This window comes from Gymnodraco acuticeps, unplaced genomic scaffold (assembly GCF_902827175.1).
Source record: "Gymnodraco acuticeps unplaced genomic scaffold, fGymAcu1.1, whole genome shotgun sequence".
Taxonomy (NCBI): Eukaryota; Metazoa; Chordata; class Actinopteri; order Perciformes; family Bathydraconidae; genus Gymnodraco; species Gymnodraco acuticeps.
The window spans coordinates 1,902,729-1,929,345 of NW_022992250.1; the positions used below are offsets into that span (position 1 = coordinate 1,902,729).

At 40.9% G+C, this 26,617-nt stretch overlaps 1 protein-coding gene across 1 annotated transcript; it reads left to right on the plus strand.

Moving 5' to 3' along the window:
- Positions 1-662: 662 nt before the first annotated feature.
- sec24a (SEC24 homolog A, COPII coat complex component) lies at positions 663-26,617 on the plus strand. The gene is given in 25 exon segments (XM_034206443.1): positions 663-1,047; positions 3,697-4,287; positions 10,422-10,586; positions 10,840-10,917; positions 11,504-11,566; positions 11,741-11,844; positions 11,846-11,908; positions 13,006-13,196; positions 13,707-13,809; positions 14,495-14,621; positions 14,856-14,965; positions 15,147-15,259; positions 15,535-15,653; positions 15,983-16,038; positions 16,776-16,982; positions 17,439-17,562; positions 17,935-18,093; positions 18,481-18,654; positions 18,829-18,939; positions 21,417-21,592; positions 21,862-21,999; positions 22,179-22,283; positions 24,172-24,264; positions 24,416-24,519; positions 25,004-26,617. Coding segments are annotated over 25 exon segments (3,450 nt in total). The 5' UTR covers positions 663-986; the 3' UTR covers positions 25,119-26,617.

Here is a 26,617-nt window from a genome sequence, read left to right on the forward strand (position 1 = left end):
AATCTATGTAAATATATGATTATGTATGTATCGATTTCTATTTTTGTATTAGTATAATATTCAAAGTAACTAGTAAATAAATATCTGAAATAAATGTTGTGGCATAAAATGTATAAAGTAGCATAATTTGAAAGTACTCATGTGAAGTATAAGTACCCACATGTTTTACTTGAGTACAGTAGACCTACTTGAGTAAATGTGTTCAGTTACATTACACCCCTGGTTAAACAAACTATAACGAAACAAAACGAACAACCCTGAAACGGTTTATCTCTGCTTGTTAGATAACAGTTTTGCTATATATCATGTACATTCATGAACTAATAAGACATTTTATTTGTGTTGTGCTGGGTAGGAAGTGTGAATTGGTATCTCTTTAAATGAAAACACTTGCTACTGTGAACATGATCACAGTTTAAAAACTTTCTTTAATATTTAGGTCAAAATGACCCTTGTGATTGTGAGATTATTATTGTGCCAACTAGGCAGATGTTACTACATCCAAATTATATTATTACATACTGTAAAAATACTATGAAATACACGCAATACAAATACTTCACTATCTCCTCTTGTTTCCAGTACACTGGAAAACCCAGAGCACCAGAGCAGAGGAAATGCCACGTGTACATACTGCGCATGCCCGACGAGTTTTACGTGTATCCGTCTGGGTGATCCCAACTTCCGGTGAAAGAGAAGTGTCTTACACGATTACTCTTGACAAGGCCTATCGTTACTCACCCGTTAGGTAGTTGGACGGGGTTTTCGGTAATAACCATGGCTCTGTGATCATCAACGAGTCAGGTTATTTACTTTTTTTAAGAAATAAGGAAACGTCACTGCTATAGTCGCTGCTTTTAGTAAACACCGCATCGTCAGAGCCACAGGTTTGAACGTTAACAGCTAGTTAGTTAGCTAGCTAACACGTAAGCTAGCTATTCGCCAACCCAAGCACCTCTAAATTAAGTCCTGGTGTCTATTTCAAAATGTCAACTGCAGGGTTTAACTCTCAGAATGGGACCGGGACAGGACAGACATACACGAATGGTGAGTAGCATTTTTATGAAAGTAAAGACAGGTAAAGGCAAAGTAGCTAACATGAGCTAAGCCGACATACGCTAAAGTAATACGCTAAAATTAGCAGCTCTTGGATCTTGCCTCTATTTGCTAAATGCTAGTTTTCCTAACACCGCTGTAATTAAAGGAAGCGAAGCAATAGCGAGGTTTTAGGTTAATATTGACCTGTGTTACTTTACTGACTTGAGATGGTTGAAATGATATAAGGTGTGTCAACTATACTTGCCATGCCAATTAACTCAAACGTGTGCTACCTTTGGTTTGTTGGAAGACTGACAACACGACGGGTTAACAGACATCAAAAACTTTTAAGACGAGTCTTGGGTCAGTCCCATATTCTCCCAGTAAACACAACAGCGGTGATATGATAACACTTGTTCTGCTCCTGTCATGCTGCTAAACTGGCCGAAACTTTTCCTGTCAAAGTAAAACATAAATAATACTCTTTTAGCAGCTACCTTCTTAGAGTGTTTTCTATACATTTACACTGTCCTTGAATAATCACATCTTCATGTTTATTAGTCCCCTCTCTTTTTTTGCATTGCTAGTCTTTTGCAGGCTTGGTAGCTTGGACATTTTTGCTTTCTACGTTTCAGTGTACATGTGGCAAATTGGGGATGCTCCAGATTTGTTGCTACAGAGCTTTCTCCAGCAGGCTCATACAATGACCAACTTCATTAGAGATTACTTACATATTTGTATCAGTTTCCCAGGCATGTTGTGGAAAAAACAAAACCCACTCAGTGACATCTGACACAAGTTTGGTTGATTGCAACCCTATTGTTGATGGAGGTTTAGGAGCTTTCTTACACAGTGAAGATGCAGCTTGTGTTTAAAGGTCCCATGTCATGGCCATTTCTACTGATCATAATTCCATTGTTGAGGTCTACTAGAATAGATTTACATTGTTCAATGTTCCAAAATCACATTGGTTTCTCATACAGCATCTCTGTATAGTATGTGTATTCACTCTGTCCTAAATGGCTTGTTGGTGCTCCTGCCCCCCTTCCCCTCCCTATGAGCCCACTGTGCTCTGATTGGTCAGATCGCCCACTCTGTTTGGATGAGTCCACCACCGTTACAGTGGAACATCAGTGATTATGTTTTACAATGGCGTTAGCAACCAGAAAATGGCACCAGTAAGGACAAACAGTTGAGAATGCTGCGTGGGGTCTGGGTGCCGTGTTGGCGGGATGTTGTGGGGCTCGCTGCTGCGGACAGTGTGAGCTGGATTACTGGGGTCGTTTCCTGGTTGCTGCATGGGGTCTGCGAGACACCGCGAAACTCACCTGAACTCAGCCTGAGCACACACACACTCGTAGCCTGGCTGTGAGTTTGTTGTATAGGACTAAGTGGTTAGAGTGCATCTGTTTGCATTTGAAAATGTTCCCGTTATGTAAACAGCTTGAGGTGTCTAGTAGGGGCTTAGAGCCCCCTACTCACTGTCACTGAGGGCTGATCATGGAATTAAATCCAGGTAAAGAGATTAGACCCTGGGCTGTCAGTTCCTTGGTAATTTGGTGGATCTGATTGGTTTTACTATGGTAAATTTACACTACCAGTACTGCACCATCTGTTTTTCCATTCACCTTTTGGATCTGTGCTACCAAGGACTTTCTTGGGTTTAAGAAACTGCTAGCTAATGTGGCTTCTAAGCCTTAAGGCACGGACACACCAGGCCGATTATCTGCATCGGTGGGCGTCATGCCAACGATGAGTGTCGACACTCCCTACTCAGATTGGTGTGTCCCGCACCGTCGGGTCTTTTCAGCCGGGCCGACGCCTTTTCGGCCGAAAAGTCGGCAAAATAAATCACTCTGATTGGCTGTTCAGCTAGCGAATCAGTGCATGAGAAGCTAAACGGAAGTGAGGGACCCAAACAAACGATTTAAGAAGGCAAATCTGAGATTGAATTTATCTCCAGCTCTCGACACAGGTTCGGATAAGCCCCATGAGCTTCTCGCTGTAGAGTGAAAATGGAACGCACACGCTATTTGTTGTTTGTTTATATCACGCAGTCTGTTCTTCTTCTCTCGGTTATCACGCAGTCTGTCTTCCAGTTTTTGCCTCTTTTGAATGACAAATACACACTGCCGCCACCTGCTGACAAGGAGAGTTATTGCCACTCACGCATGCGCAGTTCGTACGTGCTTCTTGGCCGTCAGCTGAAGTCTGTGCGGTGTGTTCCAGTGCGACACATGGCCAAAACGCAGAGACGCAAGGCGACGCAACAGTCGGGGTCGGTCTGTGTCAGTTCTTTGTTGTCAGATTGGTGTGTCCGGGCCTTTAGAAGTACCACAGAAGCATTGCATAAGGGCTCTGGTCAAGTGGGACAAGATCATTACCTAGAGAGCTGCAATCCTTTTTCAGATTTGGGCATTGGGCACTGCTGAACAACAATTTGAAATTAATAGTAGTCGTGAAAATTTGCCGCTGAAAATTGAATTGCTCTAACATTGAAACATTGAAAGAGTGTCTGAAAGGGCCATCTCGTTGGAAGGATCTGTGTCGTCTTATGATAAGAGATATGTAATATTTATTAAAACAAACATTGGCCTGTTGTATTTGGTATTTGATCGAGATGTCCTAACATGCCTTCCTTCTCCCTGTCTGCTCCAGGTCCGTCACAGAATCCAGTTGCTGTGCAGCAGCTTCCAGGGGGCAGCTATGGAATGACTCAACAACCAACCTACAATCCAATGCAGGCCAAAGCTCCCTGCACCCCTCGGCCCTGGAACTCTACCCCTCTGGGCCCTACCAACCTGCTCCCCCCAGTCAGTTCCTACCAACCAGCTCCTCCAGGCCAGCCGCTGATGACCCAGACCGCTGTTGGGAGGTCCTCCATCCCACACCCCCCCCCCAGTCCTGCCAGCCCTGGTCCGAGGTTGCCCCCTCCACAGGCCACACCTCCTCCTCCTGCTATGTCTTCAAGTAACTATTACCCTAACCCCCAGCAGCCCCAGCACATGCCTCCAACATGGCAGTACAACAACGCTCCCCCACCAATGGGGTCACCCTCTTCCATGGGCACCCCTCCCCGTGGCGCCATGGCCAATCATGTGTACCCAGCTGCAAGCTCGACAGCGCCGCTGCTGCCACCGTCATCGGCAGCTTACAGCTCTGCACCGGCAGCCCATGTTTCCCATAGTGGCGCACAGCCTCCAGGCCCAGGCAGCCCCCCCACCTCTCTGCATGGATATATCCAGCCAGGTAAGACACAAAGGCTCCACTGAAATTCTGAACTGTTCCATCTATATGCACATCACTTTTTTATTTTTTAATAAAGGATAAGATTTTCCATACACAAATACACAATTGCTAGCTTGGCTTGACTCGGTTTCACTCAGTACGTCCTCCCAGGACAGCAGTCATTTGTATCTCCATTACCAAAAGGCTGCCCACTTTAAGATGTGTGTAACCATGACTCTAACTAATGGTCATAGAAGCAGCTTCACAACAGTAGATAAACACAGTTTGTTCATCAGCAGTAACTTAACACAACACAACTCTTCTACAGCTCAAAGCAAATCAATAAAATAAAGCAGATACCTGAAAAAAGTCTACAAACAGGCAGACAGGAAGTGGCAAATCTAAACTTGAAACCAGAACGTCAACGCATTCCCCCGCCCCCGTAAAACTGGGAACGCAAGACGGTGCAGCATGGTTTGATTCGACGTGGTCAAAAGGGCCAATTTAAATGCCATATAATGATGCAGACACTCCTTGGGTCACATCAATAAAAAGATGAATCATGTTTAGTTTCAATAAATGAGGCAGGTGAACTTTAGCCCATTAAGTCCGGGGTCCTCATTATTTAGCCACAGTAATATGTGTTTTGTCTGTTTTTTAAAGACTAAGACTGTTTTTAAGATTGATCCTCTTCTAAAAACCTTTTTTATAGCCATATTACTCTGTCTTGTCTTTCATTGTCATTGTTTTCTTTCACTGATGTACATGTGCGTATCAAGAGTGCTGATATGTTGGAGGCGGACCTTGTCCTCTCTTCCTACTTTGTACATGATAGCTGGCTGCAGTCTTTGGCACGGAGTAATTTACTCTGAATCTGTACAAAGTTCAAATCAGAATTGTGTGTGATTCTTATTTAGCAGCATGACGTGGCATTTTGGATAGAGTAACATCTTAATTTCAATTTAGGGGGAATATTGTATTGTTAACATTTTTGATTTCCACTGGCGATATTAACAGAAATCCCACAGATTATTCGTACGGGCAGTCATAACATTTGATTAATTCAGCTAGTAGTTTAATTTCACTCTGTGAAGTTAGAGCTTTTCTCTGACACAACTACTGTTGGAATACTGAGAAGTGTTTAGCCGGAAACAAAAGACCACTCATGGAGAATCTCAGTAACTTTTTATCTGAAGGAAGTAAGTATGACTTTGGTTTTGCAATCTGCGGCCACAGTGTCTGCATTTTTAAAGCTTAGGACAGGGAAGTAGTTCTGCATAGAAGCAGAGGTCACATGATGACCTCAGTCTGGCTGTTTCCTGCATATCTGTAAATGTTATGGTGGTATTGGCTCGAAAGATTGCTGTTCACATTAACACCCCTAACTGGAAGAGCCTGCTTGATCTTAGTTACCTCTACCCCAGCAGCCCAGTCTGCATATCTGCCCAGTACAATGGTGACAATTGAAAGCAGCTCCCCGGATTGTGTCTTTGTGGAGATGTTTACTCTGTGGAACGCTTTCTTACTGTAAATGTAACACCAGCAATTTTTTAAAGGTCAAGCATTTTTGGCACCGGCACGAATAATCTTTTGAACAGTTCTGGCTCAATTGAGCTTCTTAGAGTTTTATAGTCTACGTTATCAAAAAGTGTTTTTAAGTAAAAGCATTCAGATAAATGTAACCTATAGCAGGGTTTCCCACACATAGACTATACCTGGGCGGGCCGCCCAGGTATATTAACGGCCGCCCAAGTATATTTCGCGCCCCATTTAGTTTTTTTTTAGTTTTTTTTTTATAACATTTTTTTTTTTATATATATTTTTTTATTCGTCCGTGACCACGACGCCATCTGCGATCGATTAACTTGTAGACAATGATCCCTCGCTCCCTTGCTCTGATCTCGCCTCCTTCTGGCCTGTTAAGTGGCCTGCCTCACACAGGGTGACTGGCTGTCCACATGATGTGGCCTGCCGACATGGCCACTGTCATACAGATCATAAATCAAAGCCCTTGATTGGTCTCTGTGTGTCATTCAAGCTCGGGATAACCTCAGCTCAGGTGAGGTAAAGGACTCTCTGAGTGTTTAGATAGTTAACTTAGTCTAAGTTCTCAGTGGGTCTCAAACGGTGTGGTCACCATTTATGTAAACACATATTTCTATTTGAGAGGGTGATTGGTCTAATGGATAGTGAGGTGGGCTGAAGATCGGAAGGCTGTGAGTTCAAATCCCGCCAGGAACACCACCACTAGTGTGCCCTTGAGTAAGGCACTTAGCCTTTAGTTACTCCAGGGAGAATGTCCCTGTAATCGGTCATTATAAGTCGCTTTGGATAAAAGCGTCAGCTAAATGAAATGTAATGTGATTAGTAAAATATGCATGAATAAATAAATAAAAAGTTAACTAGGTGAAAAAAGGTAAGATACACTTTTAAAACTTGTTGAGAGAAAACTAGTCTTTGCTGCTGCCTCAAAGAGGAGCAGGGGGAGAGGAGGGAGACAGGAGAGGAGGAAGCAGGGGGAGAGGAGGGAGACAGGAGAGGCTGATTCAGGAGCACAGACACACTCACAACTATAAATGAACCAAAACTAAATTAATAAACAAGTTTCAGTGTTTTTTTCATATTGGAAATGGGATGTTATTGGTTATGGCCTTGATTTTAGGATTATTGAAATGTATACAGTTCTGTTAAATATAGGTGTTTCCATAGATCTAGTCTCTTTATTTCCCCCTCAAAATGCACCAGATTGATGCATTTAACTCCAAAATAAAAAATAAAATCTTACCGGGGGGGCATGCCCCTGGACCCCTCTAGAGGATTTGAGGTCGACCCCCACTAAAAATCACATGGATAGGTTCCTAAATACATTAATAAATACATTTATTTTTTAAAATAGTAACCCATTTCCATATGTTCATGTGTGGGTAGTAGATTTAAACTATAGGGCTATAATTATAGGCCCTGCCTGTACCTGTTCGCTCTGCCATCGCGTGAAGGGTCTGCTAACAAGCGACCAACAGAAAGGTTCATGTTGTTGCACGTCACCTCAACCCCCCCCCCCCCGCTACCACCACCCCCCAAAGTATATTTCAGATCTGTGGGAAACACTGGCAGTTAATGGACCAGCACCAGAGGCATTCCCATACACACAGGCGTTGGAGCTGTTCTTCATGAAATCCCAGAAGGATGAAGTGCTCTGGCAAACAGTGCCATCTTTGCGCAAAATGATTATACCGGAATGAAAAGTCAATAAATAATGTTGTTAAAACTTTTTTTTTTCGCAAGTATATTTCATGTCTGTGGGAAACACTGTATAGGGATGCACGATATTGTTTTTTGAAACTGATACCGATAACTTCCTGCTTCTCAAGACCGATACCGATAACCGATAATAATATTTTATATATATATATTAAATAGGGCTGTCAAGTTAACGCAAAAAATAATTAACACCACTAATTATTTTAACGCGATTAACGCATGTGTATTTTTTTTTTCTCGGCCGCCCCGTAGTTTCAGAGCGCATCGAGTTTAAAATACCATCTACAAGCTGATGCTGAGAGCCCCGCTCCTGCCGCCCGCTTGTGGCAGACCACACTTCCACGCTCACCGGCAGGCACCGACTGGCTATTGGGAGGACCGGGAGGGTGTGTGTATGTGTGGCCCGAGCGAGAGAGAGACCTTACGTGCATTGTTGTTGTTAGCATCTGGTGCTAGCTAGCTGCGCTAATGGATAGAAGGAGCTGTTTAAATGAAAACAGAGGAGCGACATTTCGCCACAACTGCGCCGAGCACTTGACTTTATGCAGGAAGCCAGACAGTGGGACATTGTACGAAAAGTCAGCACACTCGGCACGGATAGTGCGCAACATGATTGCAGCGTCCAGGCAGCTCCCGTTGGAGCATAGCCTTGAGTTGCACATAGCTCCAACGATCCATCACACACACACACACACACACACACACACACACACACACACACACACACACACCATTTGTATTGTATGAGAGAGGTTCCAGGTTGAATTGAGGCGAATATTTGTAATGTTCAGAGGTTGTTGTGTTTAATATTCATGAGAATATTTGTCATTGTTCAAATGATAATAAACATTAGCATAAAGCATATTTTAAAAACTTGAAAAATATTCCTCTATGGTACATTTAGAACAGATAAAAAATGTGCGATTAACTATTTTAATCGACTGACAGCCCTAATATTAAATGTACCTGTAGTTTTTGCACACCTGGTGGTAAAAAAAAAGAGTAGTAGTGAGCAAATGACATGAGCATTGCTACTATGAACAAAACTAACCCTGGGGTCGTCTCTGGCAAACTTCTTGCCTTTTTCAAAAGCCTCGTCGATAGGTAAAAGCCCCGGTGCCTTTGCAGCTGGCTTTGGATTCGCCGCTAGTTTAGCAGCGCAGGCGTCTTCGTACGCTTTTAACACACCATCGTAGCGATGGCGATGTTTCAGGTGACTAATCAGGTTGGAAGTATTATAGCTCGTGGCCTTTTTCCCTCCTCGTGGAACTTCTGCATTTGTTAATACAAATAGCAAGCGAACCATCTAACTTGAAACTTTGAAATAGTCCCATACTACCAACGACATGTTTGTTTACTGTCCTGGCTTCACGGCCGCACACCATTTACGTCACAGCCAGGCATGAGTTAGGGAGCGCTGGATTTGTGAAAAACTCCCCTCTTCCTAAACCACTAATACCACAGTACTGGCAAAACGGGAGGAGCCGAGGGAAAAACAAGCGCCCCTCATCCCAATCCACCCACACCGCAGTATGTTTTTCTTTTTTTACCCAAAATATATATTGTATATTATCGGGGCTATTAATACTTTTATCAGGATGACGTCATAATTCCTAATATCGGACCGATAATTATCGAGCCGATAATTATCGTGCACCACTAGTAACCTATCACAGTGCCGTTATGAAATTAAGAAATGCACAATGTGAAGTAAAGAGGGTTATCATTTTTGTCCTTATCATTCAGCTTCATCTCAGTCTACTCCCTACTCTAATTAAGCCTTCAAGGCCTTGTGTCTCTGAAATGATATCTTCCATATAAATAATAGTTTGGCGTTATACTTGGTACTTGCCATTTGCTGTCACTGCTGTAAGAATAGTCAGCCTCATCCATTGTGTATGGTTATACAGTGAAGCTGCTAGTTGATGATTCCATTAGTCGAGCAACAGAAAAGTAATCGCAAACTATTTTCACAATAGATCAATCGTTTAATAATGTTTTCATGCAGGAATGTTTCAAATATGGAGATATCCTGTTTATATTTTATAGAGCTGAATATATTGAGGTTTTGGATTGATAAAACAAGGCATTTAAAGATATCGCCTTGGACTTAGAAAAACTGGAAGGGGAGATCATATAGCCCAAAAAAACTAAACATGTTCAAATAATTGACAATCAAAATAATCGTTAGTTGCAGCCAAAAACCACCATGTCCTTAGGGAACAATATAAGAATACAAAAATGTGAAACTATTGCTCAATAGGATAATAAAGGAGTTTCTTTGGGAGCAGACACCTCTGAATTGGCTGGTTTGTCGGTGGAGATGAACTCTGTTGCTGTCACTGTTCTGACATTAACTGGCTGTGGGTCAGCAGAGCCACCAGCTGTTGTCGGCTTAACTCTGAGCTAATAATGTTACCCATCGGAGAGCGACGCCTCATATCTCTTCTACAATACCACAGTATTGCCACATATCATGTTCATGAGTGTTCTTGTTTTACATGAGAGTAATGTTGTTGACATAAAGTCCTAACTCTATATGCTGGATGACTGATGTTAATGTCTGAGATGATAGAGGATGTTGGTTGAAAGGGTTTCATCATTTTATAAAACAATTGGAGGTTTAAAGTAAAAGGATTATTTGATATGTGTTGTTAAAGTCCTTTATCCAACAAAAATGCAACAAAAAAATTGGTTTGAAATTCAATTATTAGTTTTCTCTGTTGAAATGTGTATGTAATTTCTCACTATTTTTTAAGCATTTTATGTTGTTAACTGGGGCTCAATTAATCTGTCAGAAATATCAATAGAGTAATCAAAAATCTATATTGAATATATGTAAATAAATCTGACTAGCAGCCCTAAGAATGATTGTTTTGGGGTTTTTTCTCTAGGTACGGCACCTCCACCTATGAATCCCATGGCTCCTAACACATACCAACCAAGCAGAGCATCCTATGGCCCCCCACCTACAGGCCCACCACCAACCATGAAACCCATAGCCCCTCCCACTGGACCGCCAATGGCCAATGTCAAACCTCCACCCCCCAGGGCCGATGGTAAGGGTTTTTAAAATCTTGAGACGTTACATTTTCGTACTTTGTGTCCTCAGGTACGACAACCAACAAAGATGGCGACATCAATTTTTTTAACTCTATGCAGTGCAAACATTTTGTTGGTCCGTGTTGATTGTGAAATCAGATGTCAGTGCTGAGTCTGAAACTGTATGTCTTGTTTATAAGCATCATTTTAGTTTTTTGTTCTAAATCTGATACCCTTCTGTTGTTCTCCCCTCCTTCCTCTACATGCCAGCTCAGTGTGGGGGTGCCGTTAACAGCACTTTGCCCCCCACTGAGCCCGACTGCCAGGACGGGGATATTGAATGTCCAGGTGTGGCTTAATCTGTCTGTAGCTGTTAGTGTCAGTGCTGTAATGCCCATCCTGTCCTCTCTGTGCTGTTGGTCATTGTATCTGGGGATGCACTAATTCTTTGTTTTTTACCTCAAAGTTGACACCAAGTAATGATCTCTGCTGAATAAGCTTATAGAGCTCCAATTTACAGCAGAGAATACGTTAACACAAATTGGTCAATATTTTTTGCTTTGATCTCTTTAATATGTATTTGACATCAAATGTAAACAGTATTTTTATAGAATCAGTGCATCCCTGGTAACGTATTTCCTGTTTGTAGGTTGTTTGCCTATCTTTCCTCCATTCCTACCAGACATCCCATATGAATAAACATCCTAGAAAGACAGAAGTATTCATATTTCTTTAAGACACCATACATCAATTCCCATCATCTGCATCGTCATTAGTTTTGTTGTTTTGCTTCATTACTTTATTGTGTCTTCTCTGTTGCTTTTACTGTAAAACAGATCATTCCATTTCCATCGCCCGCCGCGGTTAGCCCACTGGGATAGAAAAAGCAAAAGTGTCACTAAAATGATTCACATCTGTGTTTGTTTTGCAACAGGAACCATGGCTGGCAATGGCCCCCAAGCATCAAACAGCCATAATCATGTTGACAACAAAATGGGTAAGGCCATTTTCTGCGACATATTAGATTATTTCACCCAAACCCCATTTACAGTCTGATTACTAAACTTTCAAAGCTTCTCCCCACTTGCAGTGTTTGGACAAGTATAATATATGATCAAATATAATCCAGAGGGCAAAGCTGACCTTATTTCTGTTCTCTTTTCTTTTACAGCTGGCATGCCTCAGCACGGTCCACCGGGTCGGCACTTGGGCCACTACCCCTCCCTCCCCCCTGGGTACCAGAACAGCCCGGCTCCTCACAACGCCCCCCCCACCCATGCACCCTGCACTGCAGGCCGCCACGCAGCCTTACACTCAAGCACATCAGCCGTACCAGCAAGTGAGTCCCAGCCATGTAAAGACCGTTAGAGCATTTCACAAGTGCTGTTCGTCAGCTCATCCATAACGGTGTGGAACTAAATGCTCTACCATTTGTGTCGTAGCGTTTCACCTTCTAGACAGGCAAGACTCCCTTGTCGATCTAAGCCTTTTGGAAACATTAAATGCACAATAAAAAATGTTCTACTAAAAACAATATGTAGAATAATCCCCCTCATGAATCCACTAGTCTAGAAATGTGTGTTTGTGTTTGTAGAGACCCTGCCCTCTGCCTGTATTTTCTCTTTTATTTTCATTCCTCTGTTCAGCATACTCTGGTAGTTTCTCTGGCTGTCGCTCCTCTGCCTTTTCTTTCATCAGTCTTCGATGTTTCCTGAGCCAGAAGCTCAAACTAAAACTGTTCAACAAAAAGTGTTCCCTCAAGCTTCGTTAAGATATCACTTCTGAGAATTTGTAGAGGCAAAGTTGACAAAAGGAGGAGCAGCTATACATAACATTTGCTTTATTGTCACGTGATATACTTGCATTGTTTACGCAACCAAAGGGCGTTTTAATGTATGTTAAAAAAAAAAAAGGCAAATCATGGCTTCATTTGTTTTCAATAACATATGGTGGAGAGTAACTGTATAACTGTATATGGCTTCATTGTGATTAGATAACATGCTAGAGGAAACATTAGGTCTTGTGATGTTTTGGCTTTAAAGGTACCATGTCATGCTTTTCTGGTTATTACCCGTCCCCTTGTGTGTTATGTAGCTTTTTTGCATGTAAACGGTCTGCAAAGTCACAAACAACAAGCCGTTTAGGACGGAGTGAATACTCATACTATACAGAGATGCTGTATGAGAAACCAATGTAAGTTTGTAAAATTGCACAGTATAAATCTATTCTAGTAGACCTCAACAATGGAATTATGATCAGTAGAAATGGCCATGACATGGGACCTTTAAATGGGCTCAGATTCTGAGGCAATGAATACACATATACATATAACAGGCATATATCAAAGCATGGGTTGCCATCCATGCTAAAGGATTTCACATTCATACGTTAATGTTAAATAGATTAACTAAGTATTTAATTTTTCTCTTCTCTAAGCCGCCTGGTGGCTCCGGGCCCGCCCAGCAGCTGAGCCCGTCCCTGGCAGCCATGAGCCTCCAGTCCAACACCCCAGAGTCCCTGAGGGTGGTCAACCTGCTGCAGGAGAGGAACCTGCTACCCCCGAGCCCCACCCCCCCTCCGACACCCTGCCTTCCACAGGACCTGCAGAAGATCAACTGCAACCCAGAGTAAGCCATGGAGGAATACTGAGAGACTCAATTGTGGCGGGAATTTATTTATCGAATGTGGATAGAGAATCAAACCATTCAGCTGTCTTTGTTGAAGAATAGAATTTGGGTTGCATATTTAAACACAGAGAGAGAGAGAGGAGAAAGCTTGATGATAATGAAAGGAGCATTCTGGAAGTTAGGGAGGCCATCAGGATATTCTCAGTTCAACTGAGTTAAAGGTCATGCTGTTGGTGCACATAGACTGTAACTAACAACATTGCAACACATCTTCGTAATAAGGAATTTTCCCAAGCTTAGCCAAGAAGTGTGAGAAGTAGTAAATATGCATTAGCAAATAATAATCACACAATGATATTATTAATTGTCATATCATTTGTCACTTGCAAATGTTGCCCAAGTTTCTTGGATAAATTGTTCCTAGAAAACCAGTTTTAAGCTTGTGAAATACTGAACATGATCTCTGCATGCAGTGAAAGTAACTATGACGCTGTGTTTGTGTTTCTCCAGGGTTTTTCGTAGCACGCTGACTAGCATCCCTCAGACTCAGTCGCTGCTCAATAAAGCTAAGATGCCGCTGGGCCTGATGCTCCACCCCTTTAAAGACCTCTCGGTAACAACCCTCTCTAATATTTATTCTGCACACATCAGTCATCAACTGAAATAATGTCTTAATATTTGGCTCTCTATCATAACATTATTAATTAGCAGTCATGTAAACTGTTAACGTATAACCTGTTTTCCGGGTAATGGATTCAGAGGAACATGGTAAACCTAACTACATTCATCCCTGGGAAAAACACATTTTCTGGCAAACCAGGCTTTAGAATGTGAAGGGAAAATACTTCATACTGGTTTAGGAAAGTGAGTAATATACATACATTTCCTTAACAGCAAGTGATACCTTTTGACAAGGGTCGTTTTTAATGTGGAAGTTATTACTGTGGCTAAATGATTTAAGAACCGCGCAGCAAATTGGGGTGGTAATCTGTATATGTTTTATTGTATTAACGTGAAAGTATGTGTCCTCAAGAGGACGACACATACTTTTACAAAAATGATCTTCATCCTCAGTTATCTTCCTTTATATTTAGATGACTATATCTCCTACTTTTACTGATTAAACACTGCAAATGTTCATAACACCTTTCTAAGAAAAAGGGTTTTGAATGAATTTGTGTTTTTTCCCCGGATAATTGAGGACAACTTTGACTTTGTTGAAATACCAGTTACAAGAAATGAGTTTGCCTAGAGGCCCTTCTCACACAGTTTCCTTTTGTTCTGCGGTCTCCTTGCAGCAGCTTCCTGTGGTGACATCCAGCACCATCGTCCGGTGTCGGTCCTGCAGAACCTACATCAACCCCTTCGTCTCATTCCTGGACCAGAGGAGGTGGAAGTGCAACCTGTGTCATCGGGTCAATGATGGTAAGAAAGGGGGTGAGGTCTTTCAGATACGATCATCTGAAAGAACCACTGTCAGTGAAAATACTGGATTCGATAAACAAGTATCCAATGATATGATATGATGATAATATTGATATCAGTTTTGTACGTGTTTTCTTTGGGTCCTTCACGCTCATGGTTGAGAATAGAATTAGTCAAACTACAGGGAACTGTAGTTCATACCTAAACCTCACTAACTGTTGTGTATGTGTGTAGTTCCAGAGGAGTTTATGTACAACCCAGTCAGCCGATCGTACGGAGAGCCTCACAAAAGACCCGAGGTCCAGAACGCCACCATCGAGTTCATTGCTCCTTCAGAATACATGGTAGGTTTCAACCGGTTTTATTGACATTAATGTTGCTTAGGAACTGTAAGTTATCTGCATGCTCTGTTAATTGTTAATGAATAGCTAATTTCCATTTTAGTTCACAGGCCCAAACTATATATAATTGTGATGCTGTGTTTTCATCGATCTTGACTTACCTTATGTGCCTTGATTTACACAGCTGAGGCCCCCCCAGCCTGCAGCTTACCTCTTCGTTCTCGACGTATCCCACAATGCAGTGGAAACAGGCTACCTGAATGTGTTCTGCCAGTCAATGCTGGAAAACATCAATGCGTATGTACAGCATTTCATTTCCAGGTGTTATAAATGTTGAAAGAGACCAGGTGCATTTTATTATTTAAGAAAATCAACAGTGCTTTTAAACTGTACAGTGGGCCAACACACATTTCGCTTAATTGTTTAAAATGTCATATGTAGATTACATGCATTCTTTTCTGAGTATAAGTTATTTCTTATCGGTTAAAAAATACACTTGATTTTGCCAAAACATGGCACACAAATAACTTTAAAGTTTGCTCCGTTAAGGTTTTTGTTTGTCTGTGTGCCAGGCTTCCTGGAGACTCTCGGACAAAGGTAGGTTTCATCACCTTTGACAGCACCATCCACTTCTACAACCTCCAGGAGGGACTCTCACAGCCTCAGATGCTCATCGTGTCGGACATCGAAGGTGAGGCGCATCAGACAGTGACACTAATAAATGTAAAAGCTATCAAGAGATCACTGTTCTTTTTGGGTAGACTGTTGTTTTTCTGTTTTTGGTGAAAATCTTTCAAAATGTACCGGAATCATTTTGCCTAATGTTACAATAAATCGTTTTTTTTAAGAGTTTAATGATGCAATTCAATTAGTTGGCAGAAGCATACAACCATGAAGAGGGTTGTTTGTTGTTATTATGTGTTAATTTAATTAATTTCTTCATGGTTTCTGCACTTGAACATCTGTCTATATCACTGCTATGATATTAGAGTTTTAAATATGTACTTTTGACCCCCACAGATATCTTTTTACCAACACCAGACAGCCTTCTAGTAAACCTCAATGAATGCAAAGAGGTACGAAAATGTTCCTTGATATCAGGTGTTTTGTTGAAGTGAATATTATGTAGATCAGGGCAATTCAATGAGTTTGGAATGGGGGCCGGTTGATGAAAATGATCCAAAGCGAGGGGCCGGGAAAAAGATGGCTTGAAATATGAGCCAATCATATTAAGAGCTTCAGATACAGTAAATACTACAATAGCATAGTGGAGTGCATATATTGTGTTTAATTCAATCAAACAACATAGCCCCAAGGCCTTTCTAGATCTAAATGGCAAGTTCAGAACTCAGTAGGCCTACATGTGAAGCTAATTTAACCATCAACATCATTTGATTTAATTTAGGTGAAATGATCTAATCCTTCACGCAGAGATGCAACAAATGACAGGAGTTGTCACTACAGCAGCTAGTAGGTGGGTTCGAAACCCGAGCCCGCCGAAGTTTTCAGGCAATGTCTTCCCCTCTATCTCTCAATTTAACACCCTCTCTGGAATAAAGGCACTCTGGCCCAAGAAAAAATCTTTTAAAAAAAAAAGTAGATTACTTTTTAACATTATACTCAAAGGGCCAGTAAATATCACCCCGGGGCCGGATTTGACCCACGGGCCGCCAATTGAATAACCTTGATGTAGATTAGCACTCAAATCCTTCTCATTTTGTCTTATTTATGAATGTTAAGCTTGACACTCACTGTAGCTACTGTCCATGTGACTCAAACACTCGACTCATTCCCTTTTTATTTTGTTTTTCAGCTTGTGCAGGATCTGCTGAAGAGCCTCCCCACTTTGTTTCAAAAGACAATGGAGACCCAGTCCGCCCTGGGTTCAGCTCTGCAAGCAGCCTTCAAGCTGCTGTCGCCCACCGGAGGGCGCATGACCATCTTTCAGACCCAGCTGCCTAACCTCGGTGTGGGGGCCCTTCAATCCAGAGAAGACCCCAACCAACGGGCATCTGCCAAGGTAAGAGAAACACAGATGGAAAGTGATTGATTAAAGAGACGTATATTCTACAGCAGCATTGTATAAATACCAGAGATATATTCATACAATTGAAATATACAATTGTCTTTTAAAAGGAATAAAATATACAAGCCTATGTCTACCGGGTTAGAAGAAGAACAACTTTGACTTAAAAAGTAATCGGAGTGATTTATTATTGTTTTTTGATTGATCATTTCACATTTACATTGAAATTCTAGCTAGACTTTTAACTGCACTCAAAAACAACCCTGACCGAGCAATCACTTAATTATGGGAACGTTTGTGTTCTTCTTTAATTTAAAGGCCTAGATTCAGAGGGGAGTCTTGAAGCCAAGTCTTTTTCTACAAAAAAGTATATAAAAATGTTGTGATTTTGCCTTATTTTGGGTAATCAGGATTTTCAATTTTGGTCATACATGGTGTGTTTTCCCTCAGGATATCCAGCACTTATCCCCAGCGACAGACTTCTACAAGAAGCTGGCTCTGGACTGCTCCGGCCAGCAGGTGTCGGTTGACCTGTTCCTGCTCAGCTCTCAGTACTGCGACCTGGCATCGCTCGGTAAGTCTTGCACTAAATAGATAGAAGGTGAAGAGAGAAACTGAAATGTTGCAATTTAGTTTTTAAATGCCTAGTTTGCATTCAACGTTTATGCGACAAATCATGATGTGTTTCTTATAGGAGGATTTTGAACTCATTTTAGGCTTATAGCAACCACAGGCCTTATTTTCTAGATAAAAGTGTTTTTGTGGGCTAAAAAAAAAAGTTATCGGTCTATAAAATAGGTGAAAAACGTCTTTTTATATATTGTAGGTCAGAGACAGAAGCTGGAAACAAAACAAGTTTCTCAAAAGGTGCAGACAGTGTGTAGGGTTGTAAATCTATACTTAAAACGGCCAATAAATATTTTCTTGTGTTGCTTCCCTTTCGCAGGCTGCATATCCAGATACTCTGCAGGGACTGTTTACTACTACCCATCCTACCACCACCAGCGCAACCCCGCCCAGGTGGAGTGCTTCCAGAAGGATCTGAAGAGATACTTAACCAGGAAGATCGGCTTCGAGGCCGTCATGAGGATACGCTGCACCAAAGGTCTGTGTGCAGCACGACAGCTGTCCAGCTGACCTGAATGTGCATTCCCAGATGTTTAGCTTTCATTCACATCTGATTTGTAAATGCGATGGGAAAAGGAACCCCTTATTTCTTCTATAATATATTTCTGCAGAATAGTTTCATTCATAACTAATCCTACTTTAGGATGTTTTGTCTTTGCTATTGATAGTAGCACTGTCTGGTTACTGTTTAAATATTTTGTAGGCAGAACTAAACAATATAGCCCCTGAATCCATTCAAATGTTTCCGTAATTTAACCTTCATTTTTGATCTTCTGTAAGTCATTTGGAAGATAATATTGTTTGCAGTCGAGATGTAGCTGTCAGTTTAACTTAATTGATTTTGTCTCGCTCTCTCTCTCTGCAGGTCTGTCCATCCACACGTTCCACGGAAACTTCTTTGTGCGCTCCACGGATCTGTTGTCCCTTCCCAACGTGAACCCAGACGCTGGCTTTGCGGTTCAGATGTCCATCGAGGAAAACCTTGACGACCTGCAAGTCGTCTCCTTCCAGGCTGCACTGCTCTACACGTCCAGCAAAGGTACACACACACACACACACACACACACACACACACACACACACACACACACACACACACACACACACACACACACAGAGCCAATGTTGTTTTGTCTTTTTAAAGCCATATTGACATTTTGAAATAATTAATCTTTGCCTGTTTTGTTTGAATAACATGTGTTTTCTATTACAGGAGAGAGAAGGATCCGTGTCCACACCTTGTGTCTACCTGTGGTCAACTCTCTGTCGGACATCTTTGCTGGAGCTGATGTTCAAGCCATCAGCGGGCTGCTTGCTTGCATGGGTAGGTACTAGGGCTGCTCGATTATGGCAAAAATCATAATCTCGATTATTTGGGTCAATAATTGTAATTGCGATTTATTAAATGCGATTATTCATTGACTTTGAAAACATCCATTTATTGGAGAAAAAACATTTGAACAGTATGTTTTTAACAGTTGATTACCCTGAACTTTATAATTCAACTGAAAAAAAAATAATAAAAAAGTAATAATAAAAGAATAATCGTTTTATTTCGATTACGTTGTTTTCGTAATCGTTGCAAGCCATAATCGCGATTTTTAATTACGATTAATTGAGCAGCCCTAGTAGGTACTGCACTATTAAACACAATTTAGCTACCTTCCAGACAATAAAATGTCAAAGAATAAATGATTATGCAAATATAAACCCAGGTTGATATAAAACCTGTTTGGTGTGCCACAAAATCATGTTTATACCTGCACATGTTAAACCCTGCTGCGCACAGAGAATCTTTCCCCTTTTAGTAGATGAATATGATAACAAATTGAGGAACCAGATGTCCCGGTTCTTTGCAGAGTTATTGGATATTGTGTAAGATAATCTGAGTAATGGTTCACACCTTCAGTAGCAACTCATTTGATCCCCCTCCACCACATTTAGCTATGAAATTAAATTGTTTTCGCATTTTATCTTTGATATATTTTGTTCATGCAGCACTTGTTCTTACCTGATGTTTGTTATAACCAGTGTTGTGCTAGTTACTGAAAACCAGTAACTAGTTACCATTACTAGTTATTTCATTTCAAAAGTAACTCAGTTACTTTACTAGTTACTTACACCAAAAAGTAATGCGTTACTGTGAAAAGTAACGTTTTAGTTACTTAGAAAAATGGCTCCCATTAATGCCCTTAGCCTTCATTTCAGTACTGTTATTGCATTGGAGAATAATACAATCTGTTGATCAACTTGGCATGCATTATATGCAATCTGGATTGCATCGATATTAGCTGGCTTTCCATTTTTGTATATTCTTTCTCCAGGTAGTTGGAAAAAGTGTTCCATATGCCGTGTGCCGCCCGGACATGCTATCATGCTAACTAGCTCCCTGAAAGCGGGTGACTCCACTGTAGCAATAGCCTGCATGTGTTCTACAACATACCGTGCAATGGCTTTATCGACTTTTCCCTGGCCAGCAGTCCCTTGGTTAAAATCCAGCCGCTGTTGCTTAGGTGGAGGTGGAGTGGCGTCGGCTGAGTCTCTGTGGTCTTAGCTAGCTTCGTTCCAGCATGTTGTTTTTGCAGATGTTTTAAGAGATTTGAATGACTGGTTTGGGCAGTAGATAGAATCTTTGACCCGCCAAGACACAACTTACATTTAACTAAAACGTTCTTTTCTTTGTGCTCGACAAAAGTGAAATAGTGAGAATATCTCCAGGTGGAGAAACTAGACTTGAGCTCCGCCGCCGCCATGATAGTCTTGTTAGTAAACAACACAAACACGCCCACAGCCCGTCTCCGCATGTGACACAGGAAGAATCTAAGTACATTTACTCAAGTACTGTACTTAAGTACAGTTCTCATCTCTGTTCGCCTGGCTGTTGACTATATAAAAAAACTAACGGAGTAACGCACCATGTAGTAACGGTAACTGAGTTACTGAATTAAAAAAAGTAATGCGTTAGAGTACTAGTTACTGCCAAAAATAACGGCGTTACAGTAACGCGTTAGTCCCAACACTGGTTATAACTCATTATTTTAGTTGACGTGTAACAACTGCTTTCATTCCTGTGTATTGTAACTTTAAGCAGGGATTTGAAGATAAAGTTAAAATATATTCATGCATATTTCCAAGAGAGATGCCGATGATCATTTTCTGGATACTTGATCACATAATATGTTCTGTGTGTCTAATCTAGATAAATTAGGATTTGTGTAATACATCACTCGTGCAAATGATTCTCCGTTGTTGCAGTGAATAGTCTTTTGATTGGCTCAATACCAAATCATTGCAGGGTTTGCATCCACTTCACTGTTATTAGCCCTGACAGATGGAGATGAGTGGCGACAGCGGTGGTTGCCTAGCAACCCTTGCATACTGAGCAGTCAGATCTGTGTCGGTTCATCTCGCAGTCACTTAGAGAACAAACGCTAATATTATTCACAAAATGGCACTACCACTGTTGTTCTAAGCTGCTCATTAAAGTGGTAATACTGAAGTCCTAAAGTTGCATTGACATTTTAAAATAGCTTTATTGCACTAAACTATTATGATTATCCAAGTCTGCTCAAACACTGTAAAAAATATGCAATATGTCGAGAACAACCTCTTCAAGGTCTGAGTTTGCAGCTGTGCTTTCAGAAATGTAACAATTAATAATAATATTAATAGGGTACTTAAAGACTATGCTAAAACTCATAAAAACAACATTAATACAACACACTTAAAATATGTATAACACAACATCCTGCACAAGAAAGAATAAGATTGTAATGCAAATGTATCCCTCTCTCCCTCCAGCTGTGGACCGCTCGGCAACGGCCAGTCTGAGTGACGCCAGAGATGCGATGACCAACGCTGCCATCGACTCGCTTACGTCGTACCGGCAGTCCGTGTTGACCATCCAGCAGCCCGGCCTACTGGCCCCCGCCTGCCTCAGACTCTTCCCTCTCTTCATCCTCGCCCTGCTTAAACAGGTCTGCTCTTCCCCTAAAACTGTCATTACACGCCAAATGCACTGCTGACAAATGCTACCCTTAAAACTACTTATTTGTTCAAAGTCAGAGGAAATGTTCTATATGATGTGGTTATATTTTTCCTTGTTAGTTAATTTACTAGTTGAATAAACACAGAACACTAAAATGAACTGTCCACCACTTTCCACACTAACGAAACTCATTTTAAACCCAAGATCTTCTGTTTTAAGCCACTCTAATTAGTATTTTGATGTGTGTGCATCCTGCAGAAAGCCTTCAGGACGGGCACCAGCACCAGACTGGATGACCGTGTGTTTGCCATGCTTCAGCTGAAGTACCAGCCACTGGTCTACTCTCTGCTGATGATCCACCCTGCTCTGTACCGTGTCGACGATCTGACCGATGAGGTGAGAAGGATCAACATTTCCCTCTGAGATTTCTGTCAACAAAGACCATTATTTAGTCTTTCACAGCTTTTTTTAGGAGTGGGATGAACCTGAACATTCCTCTCAATAGTTTCCCATCTTATTTGAAGTGTCTCCTTGTTACTGAGTAATCTTTTACCTTGTGTTTCCTGTGTCCTCAGGGAGCTTTGAACATCAATGAGCGGACCATCCCTCAGCCCAGAGTGCTGCAGCTGTCTGTTGAGAAGCTCAGCAGGGAGGCAGCATTCCTCATGGATGCTGGAACGGTATGAAGCTTGGTTTGAAAAAAGATTGCTTATGTCTTGAAGTGTTATAGTATGTTACAAGAGGGATAATAAACACAGATTGTGTGATTTTCCCTGTTCAAGCCTCTAATTTCTATCATTCAACATTAACTTCCAATAGTAGGCCTACAATACTATACATGTTGGTTTGCATCCATATGCCGGGGCAGATACTAGGGATGTAACGATATATCGCGATATCGCAGTAAATAGATGTCTCAGTTTTACCCACTGCCCAAAGCATATCTCTCTGTCCCAGCAACATCAGTACCAAGCAAGAGAGTTTTTTCCACAGCAGGGGATATTGTAAACGCCCAAACATCCCAGCTTCTACCTGGAAATGTGAACATGCTCATATTCCTAAAAGATCACCATGATGATGCTGAGTGAGTGAGTGAGTGAGTGAGTGAGTAAGTGATTGAGTGAGTGAGTGAGTTAGAGTTGAGTTACTTGAAAAACTAAAGTGAAACTTTATTTATTCTATTGCAGGGTCTGATTATTATATTGTTGACACTTTAACCCTCTGAGACCCACGGGGCCGTATACGATCCCAAAGATCACGGTGTGTTCAAAGCGTCATAACTTCTCAGCTGTTTCAGCCAGAGACATGCCGTGTTATTCCTCTTAAACTACAGAAACGGCAATAAACAACTCCATTAAGTTTTTCATTGAGAGGTGTTTACTTATTTTGGTGAAGCGAATGAGCGTAGAGTTTTAAAAGATGCAGATAGTCTCACCTTGATTCTGGCGCATTGCTTATCGTTTTCTCTTTTATAGATCTATTCTCATCCACCATCTTTGTTTGTGACGTAAAGAATGAAAGAGTCACGTTTCTGAATCGGACACTCTGAGTGGATGCAGTCACAGCCAATCGGAGTCTGATTCAGAGGGTTGCCTGTCAGTTCCGTTGTTATGTTTACTGAAACGAGAGCCGGTATAATTCCACGCGCGAAAACAAAATAAAAGTTGGAATACGTTCTTTTAGTGTTTTGAAAGTAGCCTGAGGTATGGCAAGGACGTTTACTACAGCTGAGGCTTTGGAGCAGATTTTTCAAGGGGACAATGTTGATGAAAATTCAGACGAATCTGCTCAGCATGCCATGTGTGATTGTGGACATGATATATCATGTGTACTCTTCAAAATTGGCAGGACAAAAAATTACAATTCCTCGCAAAAAAAGCGCCCATGGACACTGCCCAAAAGAATGGGCATAACTAATGAACAGAATAAGTTAGAATCTTCTAATCTGTTATGATGATAATAAATGTGTGCAATTTTCTGTGTTGAATGTTTCTTTCAATGTTATGGTTAGCAGTTATTTTTAATGAAATAAGTAAAACATTCAAGCTCCGTTTTTTATTTATTTTTTATTTATGGGCAAATATCCCCTATTATAGTGTATATAAGTCTCTAATGTATGACATATATCATTAGCTGAGGTTGTGCTGATTTCTGGGATGTGTAAAACTTGATTTTACTGCAAAGAAATGACAATTTATTAGGCAAAACACAAAAATATACAAAAACGGAAATGTCCTATGTGGGTCTCAGAGGGTTAAAATACTACTATCCTACTAAAATGCTGTACAAATCAGATTTATTATTTAATAATAACACATTTTTTTCCTTTATTTTTCAATATCGCGATAAATATCGTACCGTGGACTTTTTATCGCGATATTATCGTACCGTGAGTTTTTGGTATCGTTACATCCCTAGCAGATACACAAATAATGTTTCACCTTCATTAACATTGTAAGATGGAAGATTTGTACGGCATTAATTACATTTTGCATACAAAAAATGTGTTCCAGATTTCCATCCTAGTTTGTGATTGTATTCAATATGTACTTTCTTCTTTTCCGAAAGGTGATGTATCTGTGGATCGGACGGAACTGCCACCCCAACTTCCTCTCACAAGTCCTGGGAGTTCCCAGCTACGCTGCTGTGCCTGATAACCTGGTAGGAAACCTCATGTTGCACCAACACATTCCCTGAAATTGTCCTGAGGATCAAATGATAGTCACAACTTGTGTACAGTATATTTGAAGTTCTACCCAAGGCATCCTCCTCCCTGATGATGAAACCTGACTGTCGCTCTCTCCTCTCACAGTATCTGCTCCCAGAGCTGGACACGGCCGAGTCGCAGAGAACCAGAGCTTTCATCGGTTGGCTGAGGGATCAGAGGCCCTTCTTCCCCCCAATGCATGTCATCAGGTGGGCAACAGACACAATCCTGAATAAGAGAGTAAACAATCAAATAGCAAGAGTGTGGGGGAATTAAAACCAGCCAACAGCTGCTGGTAGATTCACATTTTGGAAGGTGATCTTGTGTTATCTCATTTTAAGATAAATTTGACAAAACCCCTTAAAAACAGATTACATCTTCACATATTGGCTGTTCAGCTTACAGTCAGTGACAACTGAACTGACCAAAAACGTAGCTGCAAAATCATTAAACTGTGTACCGCTGAAGCTACTCATGAGGGTTATTTCTTTTTGGTTTTAAAACTTGAACAGAATCCAGAAGGCATTTTTTTTTTAAATATTATGATTTAATAAGGGAACAACATGGAAGAATCAGAATGATGCCATCCAAAGATCTTTAGAGTTTTGATAATACAAACAAACACTCCTCTTATCACTTCCTTGAAATGAAAGAGCAATTGCGACTAACAACTATTTTTCGTTTGACTCTCAGGGAAGAGAGCCAGCTGAAACCCACTTTTATGCAGAACATGATCGAGGACCGAACAGAGTCGGCCCTGTCGTACTACGAGTTCCTGCTCCACCTCCAACAGCAAATCTCCAAATAATCTTCAGTGGGACTGTGGAGACTAGGGAACACTGAAGTGAGGATGTGAATCGGTGTACGTGCGTTTGTGTGTGTGTGTGAAAGCAGTGGGAGTCAGACTCAAGGAACCCTCTTGCTCCAGCTCCGGTCCACCATCTCTTTCTAAGGAAAAGCTGAACTGACCTGAAGCGTCACTCAAATCAAACTATGTGGAGGACACTGCAAAGACTGAGAGAGAGAGACAAATAAATCGATTCCGATGCTTATTTGAAACTTTTTACCCAGCTGCAGCTGTGCGTCGGAAGATGAGAAAAAAAGCAAGAAATCCAAGATGATGATGATGATAGTGATTATGTATGTTAATGATTGAATGAATCAGTGTTTATTCTCATAGAACAATGCTGTCAAACTGAGGTATCGTTCAGATACAGTCCAGGCAAACGTATGTGTGAAGTGTTTTTGTTCAAAAAGCAGTCTTTACTAAAACAATTCAAACGTGTGTATGCTTAGGACTAGGTTTATGGGGAAGATGAGTATGTCTGCGCTCAAAGACTGTTATTGAGTGTCACCAGGAGTATTTGTACACACGGCATCTGAGCTCTAACAACATTCTTTAATATCAAACCTGAAGGACAGAACGTGTGATTTTTTTATTTCTTAGTCCTTATAATGTGTCGAACAAATTCGTAATCTCATCTGTAGAAGGCAGGGACGTTTGAGATGTTTGGAGGCCGGTGGACCTCTTGGTTGTCGCTGCCTTGAATGTGTGGAAAGTCCTTTTCATCAGTCTGATCTGTCCTTTCAAAAACTGTCATCTTTTCTCTCCGTTCATTCAGAACTCCTCTGACGACATCCCTGTTCCGTTTGTCCATTTCTTCTTTTTGTTTCTGATTATCTAATAATTTATGAGACTCCCACTCTGATTAAATTCTATAATTGCCTTGTATGGGAAGTCACTTTTTATTATTAAACTTCTGTTTAAATACAGACTATATGAAATATTTTAATATAATAGGATATGGGAAATTCTTTAACACAGACATAACAAAGTCATTGTGATCCTTTAGTCATGCTTATTGATACTTGTATATTGAAAAATACTGCATTATATCAAGGTGAACAAATGCTGATTTTAGAATAAACATTAAGGTGAAATGACGCTAAAGAAATAAAATGTTTGGGACTTTTTAAATGTAGTTTTGTGTTTTGGTTGGGGAGCAGTGTTTATTAGGTCAAAGTGAAGACTACAAAACATAAATATGGACCAATAGTAGTCAATTTCTTTCTTGACTAAGTGTGAATTGAAGATTTTTGATTTGGTCTGATTTCATACAGTTTGTAATCTATGTATTATATAAGCAAATATGTATTTAGAAACAGACAGATATGTTTTCGTCTTTATGCACAGAACTGTCTTTCATAAAAATATGATGAAAATAAAAATAGCCTGTTTGTACAGAGTAAACCACAGAGGTTTGGACTTATCAAATATGATATATTAAAGAGCCGGCTGGGAATCAA